The sequence below is a fragment of the Prinia subflava genome, chromosome 27 (genome assembly GCF_021018805.1).
Source record: "Prinia subflava isolate CZ2003 ecotype Zambia chromosome 27, Cam_Psub_1.2, whole genome shotgun sequence".
NCBI classification, from domain to species: domain Eukaryota; kingdom Metazoa; phylum Chordata; class Aves; order Passeriformes; family Cisticolidae; genus Prinia; species Prinia subflava.
In genome coordinates, this window is record NC_086273.1 from 3,740,188 (window position 1) to 3,766,570 (window position 26,383).

A 26,383-nucleotide genomic window follows, 5' to 3' on the forward strand; every position below is an offset into this window, starting at 1 on the left:
CATCCCCACTGGACAAGTAATAGTTCCCGAGGCAATTGTGAAAGAAATAGTAGACAAAGTACACCAATCTGCACATTGGAGTGCAGAAAAAATAGTTAAAACACTTAAGAAAGACAGTAATTATCTCCAAGATGATCAGTTTCAGAAAGGAAAAGGTTATGGTTCACACTGCCCCCTATGTGCGCTGCCTCTGATGCCAAAAATATTTTTGCTTTTTATACATTTTTCATATATTTGTAGCTCTGTAGACTACTGCTATGTAGTTATATAGATCCTTAACTAACTCTAGTACTTTTCCTACCCATTCGCTTACATTTTAGAACAGTATGATAACTTCCCCGGAATCCTATGTAGTCTTGCCTATATAGTGAACCAAGGATGGTTTAGTTTTTCCATATATCATAGACTTAATAAATGTGGGGCTAGAAGCTGGGGTGAAGGGGACTTTGGGGGGAGGGGTGCAGAATGAAAAAGGGGATTACTTAGTTAACTGTTTCTCTAATTGGATGACTTCTGTTAAGTATGATAATTTGTTAAATTTATAAAACTGTCAAAGTCCTGTATCATGTGTGCATTTTGCCATATTTGCTCCTGAAGGACCTTCATTAAACGTAACTGCTTTTTATTATCTTAATATTCTTTGGCTTATGATTTTAGGCATCACCTCATCCTATGGAGTTTTCATCAACACATCAAATAGATAGAAGAAGTAGCAAATAGAAGAACTAGCAAATTATACTATAAAAATATCAGAAACAGAAATTGAGGCTCTACAGAACTGCCTGGCCTTGGATTATCTGCTTGCTGGCCAAGGAGGAACCTGTGCTATTCTAGGACAAGAATGTTGCACTTCTATCAGTGCTGGGTTTGAAGTCCAACAATCAGGAATCACTTTGATAGAAAGAGCAGTAGAAGAGAAACAGTCTCAAAAGAAGGAGGGACTTGTTAAATTACGTAGAGAATAGAAATTTTCAGTTCCCCTGAAGGTGCTGGATAGAGCTTAAAGACAAACTGATAAAATAGATAAAGTGATGTAAAGGTGTGCACATAGGATGATAAACATGACTGGAACTAGTGGAGGAACAGATAAAGAAACTACAGTGGGGTTTTTGGCAAGTTATGTAACAAGAAGCAACAGCATGAGCCCAAAGAAGATATTCAAGGAAAGGTCACCTTTAATCTCAAAGTATTCAGCAAGTACAGCCACCAGAGGCCCCTGAGACCTTTCAGGACCATAAGAGGCATGCAAACAAGTTCTAGGAAGTTGATGTTTATGTATTAGAGTAGAAGCACATTGTAATGAAGGCTTATTATTATGATGGATAAATAACTTCTTGTAAAGTCTAATTGAATAAGGAGATAGCCTCTGTGTGTCCTGTGCAGATAGAGAATTCCTGCTTTCTAATGCCACAAATTGTGTTAGAAAGTTGATTTTCTGGCCATTTTGGTATCAGGGGGATGGGCGGGGCCACAGCTGTGCAATGATGGTTCCACTGCTGTGCCTGGGGATGCTCCTGGGAAACCAGGAGGGGCTCTAGCAGGGCTCCTGGGGAACCCATGTTATAGGTGCACATTATAGTATTGGCTTTTTGTAAATATTAAAATGATTGTTGCATGTGTGGTGTTGAAATAACCTTGCTGTAAGGATATAGGTTTTATGTTTTTGCTTAGTCATAGTAGTGGGATAGCTGATATATAGTCATGCTTGCAATTGAACTGTCTGTTTGGTTGGGATAACATCCAATGAACATGTGAAGAAGGCCCTGCTATTACTATCAACACCTGCTGCCTGAAGAAAGCATTGAGCACAGCCCAAACTGGGGATGATAATGAAGACACAGCCCAGAAACACACATGCTCTAAAAGGGCAGATCCAAGGAGGAACTATGCTAAACAATTCCTGGAATATGGAAACTAGTTTGTGGAAAAGTTTGAATATGTAACAGACTGATGCAATAGAACATTTAAAGAATGTCTCTGAAATAGCAAGTGTGCACTTGGCTTAAGTGTCAAGTTACCCAGCCATTAATACTTTGCTTGACTTCTGTCTCCTAATTGTCTATTTTTTTTATTTTATTAAACCTATTTTTAAATTTACCAGGAAAATGAAACTCCACCCAGAGTTCACACCCAGAAGGGGCAGCAGGAGGTGAGCAGGATCCCTGGCTCTGGGACCCTGAATCTCCATTCCCTGCACTGGACCCCCCTGAACCTCCATTCCTGGGCACCTGGATCTCCGTGAACCCCCATTCCTGGGCACAGGAGACCTGCTGAAACTTCTTTCCTGTGCACCAGGACTCGCCCTCACCATGCCCCTTATCCGGCAGCAGAATCCTCCCTAAAGCCCATTATCCTGCTCACCCTTTTCCCAGACATCCTGCCTCTCCCAGCCCCCCTCCTTTTTCCTTGACCCTCGGAGTCTCTGGATCTCCCTTTCTACCTTTCCCAAGCATCCCCTTCTTCAACACTGAAGAACCCCAGAATTCCCACTGCCAGCCGTCCCAGGTCTCCCTACCATATGACCTGCCCTTTCCTTCTCCGTGTGGACTCCTGGGATCCTTCTTTCCTGTGCACAGAGATCCTGGACCCCTCATTCACCCTCTCCCAGTCCCTGTCCTCCCACTTTCCTTGACCCTGGTGAATCCTGTTTTAATAAGTTAAGATTTAGCTAAGAGTTAGAAGCATCTCATATTGATCAGGATGTAAAGTAGATAAACAAACAATAGGTTAATGATTATTAGATGCTTCAGCTAGACCTAGTTGTTGTACTGTTTGCCATAGAAAATGGAAAAAACCAGCAGGAAGTGACTACACATGCTTCACAGGAGCTTCAAGGAAGAACCAAGGGAGCTGACTCTGACCATACAGCTGCAAACAAGGCCAGGTGTCAGATTTCATGGCTTTGTCCAGATTCTAAATACAGAAAGGTCAATCCATGTTTAACTGATGAGTGGATAAATCTATCACAGTGCTAATGACCATGCATATTTCATTAATGAGCAGATACAAAGATAACCTTTGGTTGGAAGGTTCATCCAGAGGTCACCTTTGGCTCAGGACCTGTTGTTCAGGCCTCACTCAGGGCCTGTTGTCCAAGCCTTGGCACTTCAGGGACATGGTTTAGTGCTGAGCTTGACACTGCTGGGTAAATGGCTGGACTTGATGAGCTCAGAGATCTTTTCCATCAGAAAGGATTCTAGAATTCCAGGATTCCATCTGCTGGATTCAGCCAGGCCCATTTTAGCAGCATGGATTTGCTCCAAAAGTTTCCTCTTGCTCAGCTCTTGTGGCCTAAGGCTTCAGCTCCTTCAGCTCCTGGTGCAAAGCTGCTCATGCTGAACGAGACGACTCGGAGAGAAGAATACAGTTCATGCAGTTCCTTCATGGGCACTGAGAGGGGAGGGTGTGGAAACAGGAGCAGTGTTTGGTGTGGCCTCCTCTCTGTCCTTCACACCTTTCAGCCCTTTGAACCAGCCCAGAGCTTTCTCCAAGAGTGCAATGAGCAGCTGTTCCTGCTCCCAGCTCTGGTTCTTCCCAGGCGCTGACCTTGCCTGCTTTTGTCCCTCTTGCTGTGCCCTCTGTTCCCCTGTGCTCAGTGGCTGCTGCCCAGGACTGTGGCACCAGCACAGATCCTGTTGTTGAGCCCCTCCTTTCTCTGCCCTTGGAGCTGCCTGGGCACAGCAGCCTTTTCCATTCCAGCTCCAGCCCTGGGGCTCCCTGATGTGAGTGAGACTTTCTTTCTGTTTTCTCATTAGAAACAGGGAATCACCCCAGGAATATTAGCACAAGATCTGGGGCCACACCGTGGGGCAGTGCCTACATTTCTGAGCAATTGGATGCAACTGCAGAAGGATGGCCAGGGTGCTTGGGTGCGGTAGCAGCCGTGGTGTTGAACATCCAAGAGGCAGGAAATTCACCTTGGGACAGAAAATGACTGTGCTGGTGTCCCATAGAGGGTCTGCAGTATTAAAAGGGAAGGGCGGGCATTGGCTTCCTCCAAAGGGAAGGTCTCTTCCAACCTTGCTGATCCTGTGATTCTCTGACACCACCCTTGCAGCAGTTGCAGGATGAGCCCTGGGCCTCCTCTTGAGAAGGTGCAGCAGCCCAGGTCCCTCAGCTTCTCCTCACAGCCCCAGAGCCCATCCTGTCAGTCCTGCAGAGCCTCTGCAGCCCCTCCTCATTGCCCAGAGCAGGGAGCCCCACAGCCAGACACAGCAGGGCAGATGTGCCCCCCTGGCCTATGGTGCCTCTGGCAAGGGAGCAGCAGGAGGCCCTGCAGGAGCCTGCAGACAATTCCTGAAGCACTTGGAGGATGATCCTGTTCCCCAAGGGATGTTCCCATGGTGTGATGCTGTTTGTCCCCAGCCTGCCCACGGCCAGCCTGGGGCTGCTGACGGGGCTTTTCTGTGCTGAGCATTGGCCTGGCCGTGTTGTGGAGAGAGCCTGGGCAAGGAGCCTGCAGCCCCCAGGCCCTGGCCTGAGGCGTCAGCGCTGCCCCAGCAGTGCCCATGGCCTGTCCCTGCTGCAGCCCCGGCACTGCCACCCCCAGCCCTGTGCCCGGCCCCGAGAGCACTCAGGCCCTACAGCAACAGCAGGGCCAGGAGGGCAGCGGGGCAGGGCCACGGCAGCAGCACTGGCAACACCAAGTGCTGCTGCTGCTGGGCACAGCTGCTGTGCCAGCACTGATCTGCCCCAGCTCTGCAACAGACACTGCTGTTGCAGCCACACAGAAGGGAACAAAAGGGGATTATCTGAAGAAACCTCTGCTGGGAGATCCTGTAGTTCATTTAAAGCTACTGAGAGCACAACTCCTCATTCACAGAGTCTGGGGCCACAGAAATCATGGAGAAAACTAAACCAAGAAATCGACAAACAGTGGCCTTTCTTTGTGAATATCCATGAAAACTAAAAGAAAAAACCACGACAACCAAAACGACAAGTGGTATCAAAGATGCTTTTTATTACAAAAAATTTGCGGAAATGAGCCACCAGTTCAGTTTCTCTGAAATCGCCCAGTGATCAGTGTCCGCACAGCAGCCTTGAGCTCCTGGTTCCTCAGGCTGTAGATGAGGGGGTTCAAGGTTGGAGGCACCACTGAATACAGAACTGACAGGGACAGATCCAGGGATGGGGAGGAAATGGAGGGGGGCTTCAGATTGGCAAAAATGCCAGTGCTGAGGAACAGGGAGACCATGGCCAGGTGAGGGAGGCAGGTGGAAAAGGCTTTGTGCCGTCCCTGCTCAGAGGGGATCCTCAGCACAGCCCTGAAGATCTGCACATAGGAGAAAACAATGAACACAAAACTGCCAAAATATACAAAAGAACTTAGCACAATGAGCCCAAGTTCCCTGAGGTAGGATTTGGAGCAGGAGAGCTTGAGGATGTGTGGGATTTCACAGAAGAACTGGCCCAGGGCATTGCCATGGCACAGGGGCAGGGAAAATGTATTGGCTGTGTGCAGCAGAGCATTGAGAAAGGCACTGGCCCAGGCAGCTGCTGCCATGTGGGCACAAGCTCTGCTGCCCAGGAGGGTCCCGTAGTGCAGGGGTTTGCAGATGGACACGTAGCGGTCGTAGCATATGATGGTCAGGAGGGCAAGCTCTGATCCAAGGAACCAGAGAAGCAAAAACACCTGTGCAGCACATCCTTCATAGGAGATGTTCCTGGTGTCCCAGAGGGAATTGTGCATGGCTTTGGGGACAGTGGTGAGGATGGAGCCCAGGTCGCTGAGGGCCAGGTTGAGCAGGAAGAAGAACATGGGGCTGTGCAGGAGGTGGCCGCAGGCTACGGCGCTGATGATGAGGCCGTTGGCCAGGAGGGCAGCCAGGGAGATGGCCAGGAAGAGGCAGAAGTGCAGGAGCTGCAGCTGCCGCGTGTGTGCCAATGGCAGCAGGAGGAAGTGGCTGATGGAGCTGCTGTTGGACATTTCTTCGCTCTGGACATGAGGTCCTGTTGAAATAGGAGACAGTGATAAGTCAAGGGAGACTTTGCTGAGCAATGCCCAAGCCCTTTCTCCCAGCCCTTCCCTTGCCACTCAGTTCCACCCAATTTTCCTTTTCTCAGAGCCCTTCCTTCAGCCCCGTGTCTGGAGCTCTGCTGGGATCTGGCCCCGTTGCTGTGATGAGCAGGGGCTCTGCCCATGGACACCGAGGGATCAGCTCTGCTCTGCAGCTGTGGGGTCATGGGAACAAGGACAGGGGCCAGTCCTGGCATTGGATTTCATCAGCCCAAACTGCTTCTGAGGCAGCGGAGCTTGGCAGCATCTCCTGTACCAGGGCTAAGAAATGGTTATGGCCAAAGGAACTCTGAGAGGTTTTCCTGCTGTGACCAGGGAGATAAGAGAGAACTGTGCAATGCAAGAGCATTGGCTGGAACCCAGTGAAGCCAGCTGCTCTGTCACTGCCTCTCTGCTTATCTGCCATTTCTGAGATTGAGGGCAGTCTCTGTGTTCCTCTGAAAATCAGACTGACGCAGCTGAGAGCAGAAGGACCCACAGCAGAGCAAAGTGGCTCAGCCTTTCTCAGAGTCTCAGCCCCACTCCTGGCCAAGGGCACTCCTGTCCCCCAGTGTCCCCTGGAGGCAGCTCACAGCTTGGATGGCATCCCCAGGACACACCAAGGCTCCTGTGCATGGCACTGCTGGAGGAGAGTCAGCTCATTCCCAGCCTGCCAGCCTGCCCTGACCAGAGCTCCTCAGGGCAGAGGGAGCTGGGACACCCCATTGCTGTGCTCAGCCTGCACAGGAGGAGCCCCAGGGCTGGGCCTGAGCCTGCAGCTGGAACTGCCATTCCCAGAGAGCCCCTCAGCAATGCCAGGAGCACCTGGGCAAGGCAAGGAGAGAGAGAGGCAGGCCCTGAGGAAAAGCCTTTGCCTGGCCAGCCCTGCACAGCCCCTGCCAGGCAGCAGCAGTGCAGGACAGTGGCCCTCAGGCCCTGGTCAGCAGGGAATGGGCACATGGCAGGAGAGATGCCCTTCATCTCTGCTGCTGCTCTGCTGGCCCAGGAGGGCACTGAGGGCCCCGAGCCCCCGGGCTGAGGGCTGTGCTGGCTGGGAGGGGACAGCAGAGCTGTGCTGCTCAGGGCAGTGTCTGCCCTGCAGGGCAGGGCCGGCAGGTGCCACATGTGCCCTGCAGCAGGGCTTCCCTCAGCACTGCCTCCCTCCCTCCCTGCCCAGGGCTCTGCTGCTGGAGCTGTCCCAGCCCGAGCTGTTCCTGTGGCCCCGGGCTCCTTCCCTGCCAGTGCTGCCAGAGCCCAGCCCAGCCCTGGGCCAGCTCTGCCCTGCAGCTGCTCGGGGCTGCAGGGATTAAAGAACAGCTCCCCCAGGCCTGGGCACCATGGAAAGGGGATGCTGGATGGATCTGGAGGCTGGGGGGGTGCAGGCACTTTTTTTTGGTTCCCAGGAAACCCCAGTGTGTTGCTTTAAAAGCCTCAGCCTCTACCCAGCAAAGCTAACTTTCAATTCCCACCAAGCTGAGCCAGGGAAAGGTGGGTGCACAGATTCAGGAAAGCAGAGACTCAAGAGGGAAACTCCTGCCCTGAATGTGCTCATGAAAAGTCCCCTCAGACATGAGCTGGAAATGAGCTGGAGCTCTGAGCAGCCCCGCACACAAAGCAGCCTCTCCACAGCAGCAGGAGCTGCCCTAGGAGGAGCCACTCCTTGCACCCACAGCTCCCCTCCAGCATCCATGGGAGCTGCCAGGCAGGCTGAGAGCTGCCCCTGGCAGGTGGCAGATGCCCTGGGCTGGCCAAGAGCCCTCAGGGCTGCAGCACCTGCTCTGCACCACAGCCCTGGGCAGCCCTGGCTGCAGCCCCAGCTTCAGCCCCTGCAGCCGTCCCTGGCAGCAGGAGCCGTCCTGCCCTGTCCCTCTGACAGTGCCCAGGGCAGCCCCGCTCTGGAGCACATCCTCCCCCAAAGCAGCAAGGGCAGCAGAGCCATCCTTACAGTCACCTCAGTGCTGTCCTGGGCCAGCTTCAGGAGATCCCTGCAGCCACAGACTGACTGTGTCACAAATGGTGAAGATTTCTCCATGAAGAAGTTCAAAATTTTCAAAACTTTTGAAGATTTCTCTGAGAATACTCTCAGAATTGTCCTTCCAGTTTCTTTGAGCCTCTGTCTGCTTCATTCCTCTCCGGTACCTGCAGGCAGTGCCCTCAGCCCTGCTGGGCTGGGAGAAGAGCATCTCCTCAGGAGAAATGTCTTTTTAAAGCCCTTCCTGGTTTCCAGAATCTGCCCTGTGTCAGGAGCCTGGCCCAGCTCAGCAGCAAAGAAAAAGTGCAAGGACTTTAATGAGCCTCTTGGGGATTTGGTGTTGTTTACATCAGACTCAGTCCTTGAGAGAGTGTTCAATAAACTTCTCAAGAACTCAAAATTGAACTAAAATACTGAAGTTTCTTCAAGTTTAATTGGTCCCACTAAGAGACAAGGCTGAGAAAGTGTCTCCAGGTTCTAGTAGGAGCAGAACACTGCAGGCAGTGAGGACAGGTGGGGACAAACAAGGCAAAGGTGTCTCTGATGCTGACCAAACCTGGATGTGTTTCAGGAATGCCAAGGGCCAAGGCCTGAGCCCCAGCCCCTGCCAAGGCAGATCCTGTCCCTCCCTCCTTGCTCAGGGCTCTTCCCGGGCCACTGGGATGTGGGGATGTGCAATGCCAAGGGCAGCACCATGGGGCGGCCCCTGCCAGGCTGCTGAGCAGGGAAAAGGAGGCAATGAGGCCCCAGGCCTGCAAGGGTCACTTGTCCCCTCCTGATGCCTCAGGCCCAGGGCCAGCAGCCATGGCCCAAGGGCTGCAGGAGTTGGCTGTGTCAGGGCCTTTCAGCTGCTGCCCATACCTGTGCCCTGTGCAGCCCAGGCTGTGCTACGGTGTCCATGGCCTGCGCCTCTGTCCCTGCAGGCTGTCGTCATCCCCCGGCTGCCCCACCTGGCTGGGCCCTTCCTTTGCTGACAGCTCTGCGTCCTGCCTGCCTCTGCCTGGCCACACAGAGCCTTGGGCTGCTCCAGACTCCTGCTGGGGGATGTGTTGCACCACAGCCCTGCCCTGGCAGGGAAATTCCTTTCTCCTTGTGTCCAGTCTGGGCCTCCCCAGCTAAACTTAGCATTAATTCATTTTTCTCTGGATGTTTTCCAGTAGGTGAAAAGGATCCACCTTCTCTGAAACCACTCTTTAAACACTCTCATTGCTCTCCTCCACTGTCCTCAGTCTCCATCCCATGGAGCACAGAGCTCCATTGTCCCTATAAAGTGGTCATGTGCCTGAGGCCTCCAAACCCCATCTTGGGAGATCTGTGGGCCCTCTCCAAGGTGTTTGCAATTGTGAACATACTTCTCATAGTCCATGAAAATGGCCATAGGACAGGACCAGGCAGGCCTCTCTCTCCTGGTTTCTGTGTGTGGGAGCAATCTTTTCAATATGGAATTTGGGAGGCCAAATTCTAATTTTGGCCATGGTCCCTGGACAAGCAGGTCGGTTCTTTTCCACAGGAGGGAAAGAACAGAGCCCCATTGTTTCAGGGGCAGATGAGAGGTGACCGCCAGAAGCCAAGTCCAGCCAGAGCTTGCAGGGGTTTTTTTTCTGGGATCTAGCCTTGATTATAGGAAATTTTGTAGGAATAGTACCAATTTTGGCAATGAGCATCTAAAAAGATGGGTGGTTGTTTTCCATAGCAAGGAAAGCACGGAGCCCCAGGGCTCCAGAAGCTGATGAGAGGAAGCCTTTGACATTCCAAGATCAGCCTGACCTGTCAGGTGGCCCCTGGGAGGCCAAGCCAGCCAGACCTGTTCCATGTTCCCTCGGTTCCAGGGGGCCCCACAGTGTCCCAATGGTCCCTTGCTTCCATGAGGCCCTGAGGTGTCACAATGTCCCCTTGGTCTCACGGGGCCCTGAAGGCTCTGAATGGTCTCCATGGTTCCATAAGGCCCCACAGAGTCACAGTGGTCTCTGGGTTCCATGGAGCCCCGCTGTGTCACCGTGGCCCCTTGGTTTCATGGGGTCCAGGGGTGCCACAAGGATCCCCTTGGTTCCATGAGGTCCCCACAGAGTCACAGTGGTCTCTGGGTTCCATGGAGCCCCGCTGTGTCACCGTGGCCCCTTGGTTTCATGGGCTCCAGGGGTGCCACAAGGATCCCCTTGGTTCCATGAGGTCCCCACAGTGTCCCTGTCATCTCCACAGCAAGGAAAGAACGGAGCCCCAGGGTGGCAGGGGCAGTCACCAGAGGCCAAGGCCAGCCAGACTTGACAGTACTGGCAGATTTTGCCTGGGAGCAATCCTTGGATATACAGAATTTCAGAGGTGGAATCCCAATTTCAGACATAGACACCCAGAGGAGAAGGGCAGTTTTTTACAACAGGAAGGAAAGCACGGGGCACTTGTGTCTCAGGGCCAGATGAAAGGCTGTCATCAGAGGCCTAGGCCAGCTAGACCTCTCTTGCCTGGTAGCTTTTGTCTGAAAACAACTCTTGGATACAGGGAATTTTGAAGGTGGAATCCCAGTTTCAACAATTTCTGCATAGATAACAGTGACTGTTCTTTTCCACTGGAAGGAAAGCTCAGAGCCCAAATTTTTCAAAGGCAGAAGAGGACAGAGCTGGCTCCTGGAAGGCCATGACAGCCAGATCTGTTTGTCCTGGCAGCTTTCACTTAGGAGCAATCTTTGGATTTAAGAACTTTTAGAGGTGGAATCCCAATTTTGGCCATGGGCACCTAGTCAGGATTTTTTTCTCCTATAAGAAAAAAAAGCACGTGGTCCGAGCATTTTTGCAAGAAGATTAGAGGTGGCCACCCTTAGGCCAGGCCAGCCAGTGTCACTTGAGGCACCTTTCGTCTAGGGGCTGTCCTCTGACACAGGGCATTTTGGAGGTGGAATCTCAATTTTGGCTGTGGGTGCCTGGACAAGACGAAGAGTTCTCTTCAGTAGGAAGGAAAGCACAGAGCCCCAGTGTTCCACAGGCACATGAGTGCCAGCCCTCAGGAAGACTTGTCAGTCCTGGCAGCTTTTGTCTGGGAGCTATCCTTGGATATAGGGAACTCTGGAGGCAGATTCCCAATTTTGGCCATGGGCACCTAGCCGAGATGTATGTTTTTTCCCATAAGAAAGAAAAGCATATGGTTCCAGTTTCTCAAAGGCAGATTAGAAGTGGCCCCCAGGCAGCCAAGGCAACCAGCTCTGTCTGTTCTGACAGATTTCATCTGGGAACAATCTTTGCATATCAGGAAATTTGGAGGAGGAATCCAAGTTTTGGCCATGGGCCCTGGAGGAGAAGGACAGTTCTCTCCTAAGGGCAGGAAAGCCCAGAGCCCCAGTGCTCCAGGGGCAGAGGAGGAGCAGCCCTCAACATGCCAAGGTCAGCCCAACCTGTCAGGTGGTCCCCAGGGGGCCCAGCCAGCCAGAGCTGTTCCATGTTCCCTTGGTTTTGTGGGACCCCACAGTGTCACAATGCTCTCCTTGGTTCCATGAGGCCCTGGAGTGTCACAATGTTCCCTTTTGCTTCTGCAGTGTCACAATGGCCCCTTGGCTCCACGCACCCTCGCTGTGTTACAGTGGCTCCTCTGTGACACCACGGGCTCCACAAGGTCACCACAGGCCCTTGGTTCCTTGGGAACCCCGAGTTTCACAATGGTCGCCTTGATTCCATGGGGCACCACAATCCACAGCTGGTATGGTAACCCAGCTCTGATTGGCGAGCTGTCCATCAATCACACTGCAAGGGCAGAGTTATCCCAGCTCTCATTGGCTCAGCTGTCAATCAATCACACAATAGCAGCTGCTGCCTACCCTGACTCTGATTGGACAAGGGACTGGAAGTCCCACCCAAGGGGCGGGCCCATGGAGGCCCAGGGGGTTAAAAGCCGGAGCACGAGGCCAGCCCATGCTCTGATTGCTGCCTTCTCCTGGGGCTCCTCTGTGAGCGACGCTGGAACCCGAGCAGCTGGTACCTGTATGTGTGTCTTTCTACAGATCTGCTGTCTTTGTGTTGTTCTCCATTTCTTCTTCTTCTAATCCTACTTACCTGGGACATTGTTGGGTTAACCCTTATCATCTTAAGGGTTAAAGGTTTTTAGATCACATGGGCTAAGTTAATGAAGTTAATGCTATGATAAGAGTTTCATGTTGAACTGGATGTTGTGATAAACCCTTTGCCAAAGTTCCTGATTGTCTGTATTTTGCCAGTAAAGTTTTGTGTCACTCTGACCCCCTGGCTCAGTTGGTTACAGCGTGGTGCTCATCACAGAGGTTGTGGGTTCAATCCCTGTGTGGGCCATTCACTTAAGAGCTGGACTTGATGATCCTTGTGGGTCCCTTCCTACCAAGAATATTCTTTGCATCTGTCCATGTTGAGAAGATCTGGTTGGTGTTCCTCCTTTTTAGCAAACACAAGTAAAGAAACCTTTGGTTACCCCCAGCATTTAGGTTTTCTGGGGTGTTACAGCCCTGCAGGCTCACAGTGGCCTCTTGTTTTCATGAGGCCCCACAGAGTCACCCTGGCCCCTTGGTTCCATGGGCCCCAGCAGTGCCGTGATGATCCCTTGGTTCCACAACTTCCCACAGTGTCACACTGGCCCTTGGTTCCATGACGATCTGGAGTGTCCCACAGGTTGATGCCATTTGTCCTTGCTGCCCCTGCCATCCCCCTGCCCCACAAACAGCCCCAAGCCACCCGCCAGGGACAGGCCCTGCTGTCCCAGCCTGGGCTCAGGGCTTGGCCTTTCTGCTCCCTGCAGCCAGCCCAGGCCTTGCTCAGCATTGCAGTTCCCTGCTCACAGCCTTGGGCTCCCTGCAATCCTGCCCTCAAGGATCTGCTCTCAGCAGTGCCTGCGCAGCCTTGGGCACTGCCTGCCCTCAGTGGGGCCCAGGGATGCTCCAAGGGACTTGGAGTTTTGCTTCTGACTCCTTGAGCAGCTTCTGCAACCTTCTCTCAGTGCCTGGGGGTCCTGGGCTCAGCCCCAAATCCACTGTGGGGCTCATGAAAAGACAGAAATCCCTTTTGGGCTCTTTGTGTTCCTTCAATTGTCTTCAAGTCTTCAGGGCTTGTGCAGCTCATTGAAGTCCATTTGTAGTTCTTTTAGGAAGGAAGATTTCCAAGTGCACCTCAACTTTTTATCTTCAATCAAGTGAGTATATTTTTAGTTTTCAGTTCAGAGAAGAGCAGATAGAAGCATTCCCCAGCTGATCTTGATGCTGAATGTCTCCTTAGGAGGTCTGGGCACGGAGAAGAATGAGCCCCTTTAGGGCTGACCCTGTTTGGACAACCTGCTCCTCACCCCAACCTCACCATGTCTGACATGGCCCACCTGGGACTGACATCCCTGTGCCCTCCATCAGAACCTTGTCCCCTGAGCTCTGCAGCTCCATGTCCCAGCCCATTGCACCATGTCCCAGCTGCTCTCCTCAGGGCTCTGCCTGCACACAGGCCCAGGAGAAGTTTTCTTCTTGCTAAGGAAAGAATGGAAAAGCCTGAGCAGGTTTCCTGAAAAACAAACCCCCCTCAGGAACCACATGCTCAGTCCAGGCTGCCTGGAATGATGTCACCTTTCTACAAGGGACAGTGTGAGCAGAAATGATCTCTGTGAGCAGAATTCTCTGAGTCTTTCAGCTGAATTCTCTGTCCATGTCCCTTCCCTGGATCTCTGTTCCAGATGGAAGCTGCTGGTGCCATCCTCACCTTTAACCTCTCTTTTGAAAGCAGACAGATGTTCCCAGGTGAGTTCAGCAGGATTTGCTCCATGTTCCTACAAAGCTTTTGTGTTCCTCATGGAACGAAGGGGCCCTTGTGACACTGAGGGGGGACATGGAAGCAAGGAGCCCACTGTGACCCTGGGGTCCCCTGGAACCAAGGGGCCACTGTGACACACCAGGGCCACGTGGATCCAGTGGCCACTGTGACACTGTGGGTCCAAGGAGACCGTGGTGGCAGCACTGGAACCTCCTGGAACCAAGGAGTCCATGGTGCCCCAGCGGGGCTGCACGGAGCCAATGGTCCATTGTCACACTGCCCATCCAAGGAGTCCAGTGGGACACTGGAAGCTCATGGAACCAGGCAGGCCATTGTGACACTGAAGGACTTGATGACCCCAAATATCCCTTGTGACACAGCAGGGCATCATTGGAACCAAGGAACCGCTGCTGAAAGTGTGGAAACTCCTGGAACCAGGGGCTGTTGTGGCACTGCAGAACCAGCACAGCTGCTGGACCTTGTCCCCTGGCCCTGCACAGCTCCTTGGGAGGCACGGCAGGAGCAGCACCCTGGGAGCCTTGGGAATGCCCCTCTGGGATCCATGGCACACACTGCCAGGGTCTGCAATCCCAGATCCCAGCCAGGAAAAGATGTTCCTGCCCTTGAAGGCAAAGCTCTTCACAAGGAGCCAAAAGCCCAGTGAAGCAAGAACTTACAGTGACATTTCACTGCCAGCCTTCCTAACTTCACCCATGGTTGTTGTAGCTCATGGATTGGGAATTAAATCAGGGGAGGATCTTTGGTGGGAGCTGCCCTGGGTCAAGAGAGACACTGTGAGAGAAACAGAGGAGGCAAAAAAAGGCAGGAGAGAAAGGGCACAAACAAAATAAGCTCAGAAGGAGGCACCCTGAAAAACAAACTGGAACTGTTAGAAAATGAACAGGACAGAAAGCAATAATTCTGAAAGTTTTCTTTACTGTCAAAATACATCCCACCCACCCAGCACCACACAATCCCCATCCCACACCCTCAAATTTGGATCCCATGTCTCCCAATCTCCTTCCAACCCCATCGCACCCTGGAGGCTGTGGAATTGAGGTGTTTTGGCATGGGACTGAATTTTCTGAGGTGGGAACAAGCCATTTTGAGGTGGGATTGAGGCCTTTTGGGGTAAGATTGAGTTGTTCTCAGTGGGACTGAGTCCTTTTGAGGTGACAGATCAATCCATCTTGGCTTTTGGAATGCAAAGAGAGGAAGAATACTGCCCCAAATCCCCCAAAAACCCACAGTTTTCCCAGAATATGTCCCAAACCCTAAATTCCCCCTTAAATGGTGGGAGTCTACACATCTTTGATCCTTTTCTTTCTTTTTAGTCCAATTTCAAATGTTTTTAAGGGATGGAGATAAATCAGAAGAAAATGAGGGTCAAACCAAAAGGAGAACCAGCCAAGTGTCTTCCCAACATGGCTCACAGTGAATGTGGGTCACCAGGGCTCTGCCCAGTGTGGGTCCTCTGATGGGGGATGGAGTCGGGGCAGTGCACAAAGCCCTTCCTGCATTCGGGGCACTCGCAGGGCTTCCCTTACTGGTGGCTCTGTTGGTGTCTGGTCAAGTGAGAGCTCTGGGTGAAGCTCTTCCCACCCTGGAGACACTCGTAGGGCTGTTCCCTGGTGTGGATCCTCTGGTGGCAGATCAGGCTGGAGCTTGTGCTGAAGCTCTTCCCACATTCCCCACACTTGCAGGGCCTCTCCCAGTGTGGATGCACTGGTGCCTGACGAGGTGGGAGTTGTGCTTGAAGCCCTTCCTGCAGTCAGGGCAGCGGAAGGGCCTCTCCTCTGTGTGAATCTGCTGGTGCAGGAGGAGATGTGAGCTGATCTGAAACCTCTTCCCACACTCAGGACACTCGTGGGGCCTCTCACCTGTGTGGATCATCTGGTGGATGATCAGGTGGGAGCTGCAGCTGAAGCCCTTCCCACATTCCCCACACTCATTCGGCCATTCCCCAGTGTGGATCATAGAGGGGTGTCAGGAGCAGATTGGTGCCCCTGTTATCCAGGAGGAGGCAGTCAGAGAACTGCTGAGCCCCTTGGATGTTCATAATCCATGGGCCCAGATGGGATCCAGCCCAGGGTGTTGAGGGAGCTGGCAGATGAGCTTGTGAAGCCGCTCTCCATCATTGACCAACAGTCCTGGCTCACTGGTGAGGTTCCAGAGGAGTGGAAGCTGCCAATGTGATGTGCATTCACAAGAAGAGTGGGTAGGATGATCCTGGTTATTATAGGCCAGTTTGATATGGGAAACATATATATATGAAATTCAGAATTTTAGAAACATTTAATGGGCTTAAGCAGATGGAGGGGAAGCAGAAATGTAAAGCTTATTTAGCAATCTTTTAAAAGCAGAAAAATAACTTGTAACAGAACACATAAGAATTTAGTTGCTTGGTAAAGGTCATAGAGATAAGATGTATATTGGGCATACTGTGAAAACTCAGTAAAGCAAGACTTAGGTATTGTGAAAACCCCATAAAGCAGAACCTGTGGCTTAAGAAACCAGTAAGAAGCAGCCTCCTGGTTTTGGCCAGGACAAACTGACCTGGGAATGAGCCAAACCTTCACTGCACCTGCCCAGAGGCAAAGGTCAAACAGTGAACAACCGAGGAAGAACTCTTACTTCATCAGAAGACCCCTGCCTGTGACCACCAGGAGCCATGGCACTAGAGAAGACTAATTATAATATGAAGTGCAAGGAGGTGGAGAGTGGGCAGGGAATGGGCAGGCAGGGAGGGGTGGTTTTGTGGGATCTGAGTGTATTTAAACCTTAAACCTGTCTCAACCAGGTACGCAGGTATGGTGGAAAATCCCCCGTGCGTCCCAGCTGGAAATAAAACATCCCTGCTTTACAGTTTGAATTGCAAAGTCCTCATTGTGCAGCTCAGTTTTGGTGCCGTGGCTCAGATCTCTGGGCCTGGCTGCAGGAGCCAGCGGGAAGTGGACACTCCCAGCCGCGGCCGGGTCTGTCCGGAGGACCTCCGCTCCCCGGCCGCTGCTGCGGAGGACAACAAGAACCTTCTGCAGGGCAGGGCAGGGGTGTTTGACTGGAATGAAGGGAGGGCCCAGGGACGCCTGTGAGACGCTGGGAACGCCCACGCCTGGCAAAGGCAGCGTGTCAGAGACGTCTGACAGAAAGCGCTGATGGTTGGGAAAAGGTCTTGGAAAGGTGGCAAAAGGGGATTTCTGCTGAGCACGCAGGGTGGCTGCTGTGAGCTTTGGGGTAGCTTGAGCAGAACCCAAGGTATTGTCAGTTTTGTCTATCATTTTGTTGCTATAATCCTTGCTGCTATCAAAACTGTGTTTGTCAGGGAATTCTATCAACAGGTGGTGGGATATACGGTCTTTTGTACTTGCACTTTAATTTTTGGTGGTGGGAATTTTGGTTCTGAGTAATTAGGTTTCAGAGATCCTCTTGAAAGCATATCCAAGTAGAACTTGAGAGCCTTTTTGTGGTAACACTGTCCTCTTGTGTCAATAACTACAATTCCAATGGGGAGCCAGCAGAGTAAAGATGTACCCAAGAGAAGTCCTTTAGGATGGATACTGACCCATTGGAAGGAAATTGTGGGGAGGGAGAGGAGTAAAAGCAAGTGGAATTTATATTTTATAGGGGGGCACAATATTCGGTTTAAAAAAAAAGATTTAACACAGGAGGGAGAAGATCATATTATAGTTGAAAGAGGCACTGGCCAAGCTGAAAAGGCTTCCTTTTGTGAACCACTGAAATATAAATTGTGAAACCAAATAGATATACACAGATTTTTAGATATGCCTAATGCACCACACACACTCCTGGGAAGGGATTGACTTGAACAATTAAATGCAGTAATCGGATTTGTAAAAAGGAGAAATTCCCATGGAGGTAGACACCCAACAGTACATTCAAATAATGAGTTTACTTTTAGTTGATTGAAGCCGAGCTCTGGTAAGACCGGGGGCCAGAGCGACGTGAGACCAACCAGTATGGTTTCCAGCACGTACTCCGCTTTATTCCGCGAGATGGCGGGTTAAATACAGAGCGAGTCGTTTACATTTAGCAGGTGCACTGTGATAGGCAGTGGACATACAGAAGCATGTAAACAATCCAGGGTTAAGGGAGCTACGGAGATTTAGTGCCATTACCTCTATGCTGCGAGTGTCCATACCTTAACACATTCCTAGTAGCAGATAAGTTTATCTGCTACTACGTATGCTGAACGTTCTGCTGCCTACTAGACCCAGGCCTGAGGCCTAGTTCGGCCTAGTATGGAATAGCTCAAATGGTATCTGTGAGCATATCATGCCCACGATACCTGAGAAACTCGGCCACAGTTGATGTTCCCATAGAAGGAAAAATCAGTGGAGACATCATAGCCCAAGTGTGCTGTGTGGGCCACGGAGAAGCCAGGAAGAGCCAAAACTGCATCATCAGGAGAGGTAAAGCTCAAGGAGGGACAATGAGCGGTAAGAGTAAAACAATATCCCTTGAAGAAAGACAATAGGGAAGGAATCCAGACGGTAATGGAAATATTTTTGCAATGGCGCCTGTTAGGAAAATGCAAATTTGATTTCAACACTCCCATATTACTGCTCCAGAAACCTGATTGAAAGTATAGAGTAGTCCAGGATTTGAGAGCAGTCAATAAAATATGATTTATATCCTATAGTAGCAAATCCAATAATTTGTTTACTGTATTACCACCAGAACTAACTTGGTTTACTGTTTAGATTTGAAGGATGCTTTCTTTTGCCTCCCTCTCCATGAAGCTAGACAAAAGATATTTGCCTTTGAATGGGAAAATCCTAAAAGTGGACAAAGAACTCAACTCAGCCGAATTGTACTTCATGCAAAATTCCCCCACCATATTTGGCAATCAACTTGCCAATGATTTCAAGTCTTGGGATACCCCACCAGGGAAAGGAGGATTGCTACAAGACCTAGATGGCATCCTGATTGCCACTGAAACAGAAGATACTTGCATGGCTTGGACAGTGAGACTCTTGAATTTTTTAGGGGTCCAAGGGTACCGAGTGTCCAAGAAGAAAGCCCAGATAATGCAGAGAGAAGTCCTTTACTTGGGCTGTGAGATTAGTGCCAGGCAAAGGACCTTAGGGTGAGCCTGGAAGGAGGCTACATGCCAAACACCAAAGGCACAGACTGTAAAGGAGCTGAGAACTTCTCTGGGAATGACCGGGTCGTGTCACCTCTGGATCTGTAATTATGGACTGCTTGTTCAGCCCTGTATGCACTGATCAACACCGAGCAGGAGCATCTCCAATGGGATAAACCAGCTCCACGGGCCTTGGAACTACTGAACAAGGCCCTAATGTCAGCTCCAGCCCTGGGGCTCCCTGACGTGAGTGAGCCTTTCTTTTTGTTTTCTCATGAGAAACAGGGAATCACCCCAGGAATATTAGCACAAGATCTGGGACCACACCGTGGGGCAGTGCCTACATTTCTGAGCAATTGGATGCAACTGCAGAAGGATGGCCAGGGTGCTTGGGTGCAGTAGCAGCCGTGGTGCTGAACATCCAAGAGGCAGGAAATTCACCTTGGGACAGAAAATGACTGTGTTGGTGTCCCATACAGGGCCTGCAGTATTAAAAGGGAAGGGCGGGCATTGGCTTCCTCCACAGGGATTCCTGAGGTCTCAAGCCATAATGGTAGAACAGGATGATGTGGAGATTGTGGTCACTAACATTGTCAATGCAGCTTCTTTCCTCAGTGGAAACACAGGGGAACAGGACACCAGGACTGCTTGGAAACCATTGAAGCAATGAGCTCAATCTGCCTGGATCTAAAAGATGCTCCAAAAGAAATCCTGAGATTATGAAAGGCAGTACAACTCCCAAGGAAAATAGCGATCATGCACATCAGAGCACATCAACAAGCAAACTCAGAATTAGAAAAAGGAATCGAGCTGGCGGACAGGGAGTCAAAAGAAGCAGCAAAGAGAGAGGTAAAAATGGAAGGACCTTTAATTCTGGATGGAAAAATTTCTCTTGAGGGTAAGCCAAATGATGACAAAGAGGATCTAAAACAAATCACAGATCTGAAGGGGACATACAATAAAGAAGGCTGGGCCTTCACTCCAGAAGGAAAGGCAATCCTACCCAGCCATCTGATATGGTCTATAGCAAAGGAAGAGCATAAGAAGAGGCTTTGGGGAACAGAGGCCCTGCATAAGCACTTGGCTCGGGGCATCCTAGCTAGAAAGTGATACACTACAGTAAGGCAAGTAACCCAACAGTGTGATCTCTGCCTCCAGACTAATCCCAAAAACACTCCAAAGCCAGAAATGGGTCAGACTGGGAGAGGGAATGGACCTGGCCAACAATGGCAAATTGATGTTTCAGAACTCCCAAGAAAATGGGGATTCATTATTTATTGGTATTGACTGATAGCTTCTGAGGATGGCCTGAGGCCTTTCCCACTAGAACTGCTGAGGCTCAAGAGGTGGTCAAGGTGTTGATCAAAGAAATTGTACCACGATTTGGGGTCCGGCCGTCATCTCCTCAGATAGAAGAGCCCATTTTATTTCAAGGGTTGTACAACAGATTAGCAATGCTCTGGGTATAGATTGGCAATGACACACCCCATAGAGTCCCCAGTCAAGTGGACAAGTGACAAAGATGAAGCACCTGATCAAGCAGCAAATGGTGAAATGAGGACAGGAGGCCAACCTGCCTTGGCCTCAGTCTCTCCCTTTAGCTCTCTTACACACATGAACTAAGCCAAGGGCAAAGGAAGGACTGAGTCCCTTTGGGATCCTGTGTGGGCGACCCTGTGAGGTGCAGAAGGGAACATCATCACAAGGAGAGGAAGAGCCTATAACAGAATATATACTAGCCCTAGGAAAACAACTCAACAATATTAAAAAATCATGTCTTGGGAACCTGGTGTAGGGGACTGCACAGACCAGTACATAATGTGCAACCTGGAGATTGTGTCTGTGTAAAGTCTCTTGTAGAAAAGGCTTTGGAAGCACAGTGGGAAAGACCATTGCAAGTGCTCCTCACCTCCTTCACTGCAATCAAGATCAGAGAGCAAACTGCATGGAACTCTTGCAAATCTCTAAGGCAGGTGTTAAAAATTACAATACACCATAACACAGAGACTAAGGAGAGTCTTTAGAAAGATAAAAAGACACATCTCACCACTGGTGGGATGTATTTTTTGGATGGTTTCCTACTGCAACAGGGTTTCTAAACCGCTTGTGTCATCCTGTAATAGTTTTATTAATTTTAGTTCGGTAAAGTTTTGGTTTGGTTTTGGTTATGTCTTTTTTAGAATTTAGAACTGTTCAGAGGGATGGCCACAATGGTCTATTGTGTTTTTTAATCAACTAGTAAAAGGTAGTCATCGAGAATATGGTAAGTATTTTAGGAAGCAAAAGAATTTGCGCCACTTAGAAGAAAAGGGGATAATTAATATATGAAACATATAGCCATATGAAAATTCAAAATTTTAGAAGCATATAATGTGCTTAAATAGGTGAAGGAGAGAACAGAAATATATCAAGCTTATTTAGTAATTTTTGAAAGCAGAGAAACATCTTGTCCCAGAACACATAGAAGTGTAACTGGTCAGGTAGAAACAATAAACAGAACACATAGGCATTTGGTTGCTAGGTAAAGGCCATAGAGATAAGATGTATATTGCTAAAACTCAGTAAAGCAGGACTCAGGTATTGTGAAGACCCAAAGAAGCAGAATGAATTGATTAGGAAACCAGCAAGAACCAAGCTCCTGGTTTTGGCCAGGACAAACTGACCTGGGAATTGGCCAAACCTTCACTGCACCTGCTCAGAGATGGAGAGAGACTTCTTACTTCATCAGAAGACCCCTGCCTGCGACCACCAGGAGCCACGGCACCGCCAAAGACTAATTATAATATGAACTGCAATAAGTTGGAGAGTGGGTGGGGAATCAGTGGAGAGGGAAGTGTGATTTTGTGGGATCTAAGTGTATTTAAACCCAGAACCTGTCTCAACCAGGTACCATAATTGGTGAAAATATCCCCTATCCATCCCAGCTGGAATAAAACAGACCTGCTTTAGAATTTCAAATTGTAAAGACCTTATTCCGCAACTCAGTACTTAACCCCATCTTTTCCTCAGTTTTCACCAATAGGACAGGCTGTCCTCAGGACAAGTGTTCTCCTGAGCTGGTAGATGGGCACAGGGAGCAGAAGAGTCCCCCTGCAATCCAGGAGGAAGCAGCTGGGGACCTGCTGAGCCACTCAGATGCTCACAGGAGTCTCTGGGACCAGATGGGATCCATGCTAGGGCCATGAGGGAGCTGCTGGATGAGCTCCCCAAGCTGCTCTCCATCATTTCTCCTCAGTCCTGGCTCAGCAGGGAGGGCCCAGAGGCCTGGAGGTGCCAATGGGAGCCCATCCCCAAGAAGGGCTGCAAGGAGGATGTGGGGAACTGCAGGCCTGTCAGCCTGCCCTGGGTGCCCAGCAAGGGGATGGAACAGATCCCCTTGAGAGCCACCCCAGGGCACCCCCAGGATGGCCCAGGGATCAGAGGCAGCCAGCGGGGATTGCAATATCTGCACTGAGGATCTGCAGGAGGGGATTGAGTCCAGCATCAGCAAATTTGCAGGTGACACCAAGCTGGGGGTGAGTGTGGATATGCTGGAGGGTAGGAGGGCTGTGCACAGGGCCCTGCACAGGCTGGATCCAGGGCCCAAATCCAACAGGGTGAGGCTGAACAAGACCAAGGGCCGGGTCCTGCACTTTGGCCACAACAAGCCCTGCAGTGCTGCAGGCTGGGGACAGAGTGGCTGGACAGTGGCCAGGCAGAAAGGGACGTGGGGCAGTGCTGGACAGCAGGCTGGACATGAGGCAGCAGTGTGGGCAGGTGGGCAAGAAGGCCAATGGCTCCTGGCCTGGATCAGGAATGGTGTGGGCAGCAGGAGCAGGGCAGGGATTCTTCCCCTGTGCTGGGCACTGCTGAGGCTGCACCTCGAGTGCTGTGTCCAGTTCTGGGCCCCCAATTTAGGAAGGACATGGAGGGGCTGGAGTGTGTCCAGAGAAGGGCAACAAGGCTGGTGAGGGGTGTGGAACACAAGTCCTGTGAGGAGTGTCTGAGGGAGCTGGGGTTGTTTATCCTGGAGAAGAGGAGGCTCAGGGGAGACAAGGTGGTGTCAGGGCACAGTTTCGGCTTGATGATCTCCAAGGTCTCTTCCAACCTTGCTGATCCTGTGATTCTCTGAAACCACCCTTGCAGCAGTTGCAGGATGAGCCCTGGGCCTCCTCTTGAGAAGGTGCAGCAGCCCAGGTCCCTCAGCTTCTCCTCACAGCCCCAAAGCCCATCCTGTCAGTCCTGCAGAGCCTCTGCCCAGAGCAGGGAGCCCCACAGCCAGACACAGCAGGGCAGATGTGCCCCCCTGGCCTGTGGTGCCTCTGGCAAGGGAGCAGCAGGAGGCCCTGCAGGAGCCTGCAGACAATTCCTGAAGCACTTGGAGGATGATCCTGCTCCTCAAGGGACGTTCCCATGGTGTGATGCTGTTTGCCCCCAGCCTGCCCACGGCCAGCCTGGGGCTGCTGACGGGGCTTTTCTGTGCTGAGCCTTGGCCTGGCCGTGTTCTGGAGAGAGCCTGGGCAAGGAGCCTGCAGCCCCCAGGCCCTGGCCTGAGGCGTCAGCGCTGCCCCAGCAGTGCCCATGGCCTGTCCCTGCTGCAGCCCCGGCACTGCCACCCCCAGCCCTGTGCCCGGCCCCGAGAGCACTCAGGCCCTACAGCAACAGCAGGGCCAGGAGGGCAGCGGGGCAGGGCCACGGCAGCAGCACTGGCAACACCAAGTGCTGCTGCTGCTGGGCACAGCTGCTGTGCCAGCACTGATCTGCCCCAGCTCTGCACACAGACACTGCTGCTGCAGCCACTGAGAAGGGAATAAAGGGGGGATCTCCAGTGAAAACTCTGCAGGGAATTCCTTTTTGTCATTTAAAGCCACCAAGAACAGTGTTCCTCATTGACACAGTCTGTCGCCATAGTGTAGGTGAAGAGAATCAAAATCAGAAATGGCACAAACAATGCCCTTTTTTATTGACAATACTGAAAAATTAAAACAGAGCAAAAAAAGTACCACGACCAAAGCAACACGTGCTATCAAAGATGACGTTTGTTACAAATGATTTGCAGAAACTGGCCAGGAGTTAAATGTTTCTGAAATCGTCCAGTGATCAGTCTCCACACTGCAGCCTTGAGCTCCTGGTTCCTCAGGCTGTAGATGAGGGGGTTCAGGGTGGGAGGCACCACCGAGTACAGAACTGACACTGCCAGATCCAGCGATGGGGAGGAGATGGAGGGGGGCTTCAGGTAGGCAAAGGCTGCAGTGCTGATAAACAGGGAGAGCACGGCCAGGTGAGGGAGGCAGGTGGAAAAGGCTTTGTGCCGTCCCTGCTCAGAGAGGATCCTCAGCACAGCCCTGAAGATCTGCACATAGGAGAAAACAATGAACACAAAACAGCCAAATACCAAACAGACACCAACCACAATAACCCCAAGGTCCCTGAGGTAGGATTTGGAGCAGGAGAGTTTGAGGATCTGTGGGATTTCACAGAAGAACTGGCCCAGGGCATTGCCATGGCACAGGGGCAGGGAAAATGTATTGGCTGTGTGCAGCAGAGCATAGAGAAAGGCACTGGCCCAGGCAGCTGCTGCCATGTGGGCACAAGCTCTGCTGCCCAGGAGGGTCCCGTAGTGCAGGGGTTTGCAGATGGACACGTAGCGGTCGTAGCACATGATGGTCAGCATGGAAAACTCTGCTGAAATGAAAAATACATACAGAAATAGCTGTGCAGCACATCCTTCATAGGAGATGTTCCTGGTGTCCCAGAGGGAATTGTGCATGGCTTTGGGCACAGTGGTGAGGATGGAGCCCAGGTCGCTGAGGGCCAGGTTGAGCAGGAAGAAGAACATGGGGCTGTGCAGGAGGTGGCCGCAGGCTACGGCGCTGATGATGAGGCCGTTGGCCAGGAGGGCAGCCAGGGAGATGGCCAGGAAGAGGCAGAAGTGCAGGAGCTGCAGCTGCCGCGTGTCTGCCAATGGCAGCAGGAGGAAGTGGCTGATGGAGCTGCTGTTGGACATTTGCTGTGTCTGGACATTCCAACCTGCAGCAGGATGAAAGCTTCATTTGAGGGGAGATTTCATACAGAAACATCAAAGCCCTTTCTCATAGACCATTCCCTGCAAATATAAACACCTCCCCCTTCTCTATGTCAAGGAAATCTTCCTTCACTTTGGTTTCTAGAGCCCTGATTGCTGCTGGCCAATGTTCATTGAAGAGCCAGTCCTTAAACTGCAGGACACCTGGCAGTCAGCCTTGCCCTCCAGTCAGTGCAGGGGAACACTGAGGGCAGGGGCCAGTCCTGGTGTTTGAACCTGGACAAAGAATCTCCTCCTAAGGCATGGGAGCTGCCAGGGAGAAGGGATGGGGATTGCAAGTGGTAGAATGAGAGATTCTGCTGCACCTGGGGAGGACAGAGAATCCAGTGAGGCAGGAGGATTGTCTGAGGCTTAGTGCAGGCTGAGGGGAGCTGCTCTGTCCCTGTTCCCATCTGCCATGGACTTGCACCTTTCCAAGCTTCACTCCCTTGTTACCCTAGAAAGCCAGGAGACCCTGCTGAGAGCAGAGGGATCCCAGGAACACAAAGTGGCTCCTGCCTTTCCCCAAGTCAGGGAGAGTAAGCTCAGTCAGGGAGAGTCAGCTCATTCCCAGCCTGGCAGCCTGCCCTGCCCAGAGCTCCCCGGGGCAGAGGGAGCTGGGACACCCCATTGCTGTGCTCAGCCTGCACAGGAGGAGCCCCAGGGCTGGGCCTGAGTCTGCAGCTGGAACTGCCATGCCCAGAGAGCCCCTCAGCAATGCCAGGAGCACCTGGGCAAGGCAAGGAGAGAGAGGGGCAGGCCCTGAGGAAAAGCCTTTCCCTGGCCAGCCCTGCACAGCCCCTGCCAGGCAGCAGCAGTGCAGGACAGTGGCCCTCAGGCCCCTGGTCAGCAGGGAATGGGCACATGGCAGGAGAGATGCCCTTCATCTCTGGTGCTGCTCTGCCGGCCCAGGAGGGCACTGAGGGCCCCGAGCCCCCGGGCTGAGGGCTGTGCTGGCTGGGAGGGGACAGCAGAGCTGTGCTGCTCAGGGCAGTGTCTGCCCTGCAGGGCAGGGCTGGCAGGTGCCACATCTGCCCTGCAGCAGGGCTTCCCTCAGCACTGCCTCCCTCCCTCCCCGCCCAGGGCTCTGCTGCTGGAGCTGTCCCAGCCCGAGCTGTTCCTGTGGCCCCGGGCTCCTTCCCTGCCAGTGCTGCCAGAGCCCAGCCCAGCCCTGGGCCAGGTCCCCACAGAGGTGCCCTTTGCTCATTACACCTCCCTCTATTTCAGTGTGATTGCACTTAAAAGTTTCTCGAAAAATAAACTGGACTATCTGAAATTTGCAATTTCAAAACAAATCTCCCTAAATTCTTCTTTCCTTTGTTTTCTCTGTTGCTTGACACATGGGGATATCCAGGGTTGGTCTGGCTCTCTGCTGCCTGGAGCTGTGCCTCTTGTGAGCTGTTTCTCACTATCCAAGCCTTGTCCCTGCCACCACTCCCAGAGCCCAGCCCAGCCCTGGGGGCTCAGCTCTGCCCTGCACACCCCTCCCAGCACAGGGCACTGCCCAGGGGCATCTCCCTGGCACCAG

General features: G+C 51.8%; 3 protein-coding genes across 3 annotated transcripts in view; all 3 read right to left on the reverse strand.

Moving 5' to 3' along the window:
• The window catches only part of LOC134562449 (olfactory receptor 14J1-like), a 184,659-nt gene that overhangs the window by 153,679 nt on the left and 4,597 nt on the right, over positions 1 to 26,383 (reverse strand). The window lies entirely within an intron of this gene.
• On the reverse strand, positions 4,994 to 6,048 carry LOC134562289 (olfactory receptor 14J1-like). The gene has a single exon (XM_063419675.1). The coding sequence runs from the start codon at positions 5,924 to 5,926 to the stop codon at positions 4,994 to 4,996; it is 933 nt and encodes a 310-aa protein (XP_063275745.1). The 5' UTR covers positions 5,927 to 6,048.
• LOC134562361 (olfactory receptor 14C36-like) lies at positions 17,906 to 24,816 on the reverse strand. The gene is made up of 2 exons (XM_063419737.1): positions 23,903 to 24,816; positions 17,906 to 17,930 (listed from the first exon to the last, which is right to left on the reverse strand). The coding sequence occupies exons 1-2, from the start codon at positions 24,796 to 24,798 to the stop codon at positions 17,906 to 17,908; spliced, it is 921 nt and encodes a 306-aa protein (XP_063275807.1). The 5' UTR covers positions 24,799 to 24,816.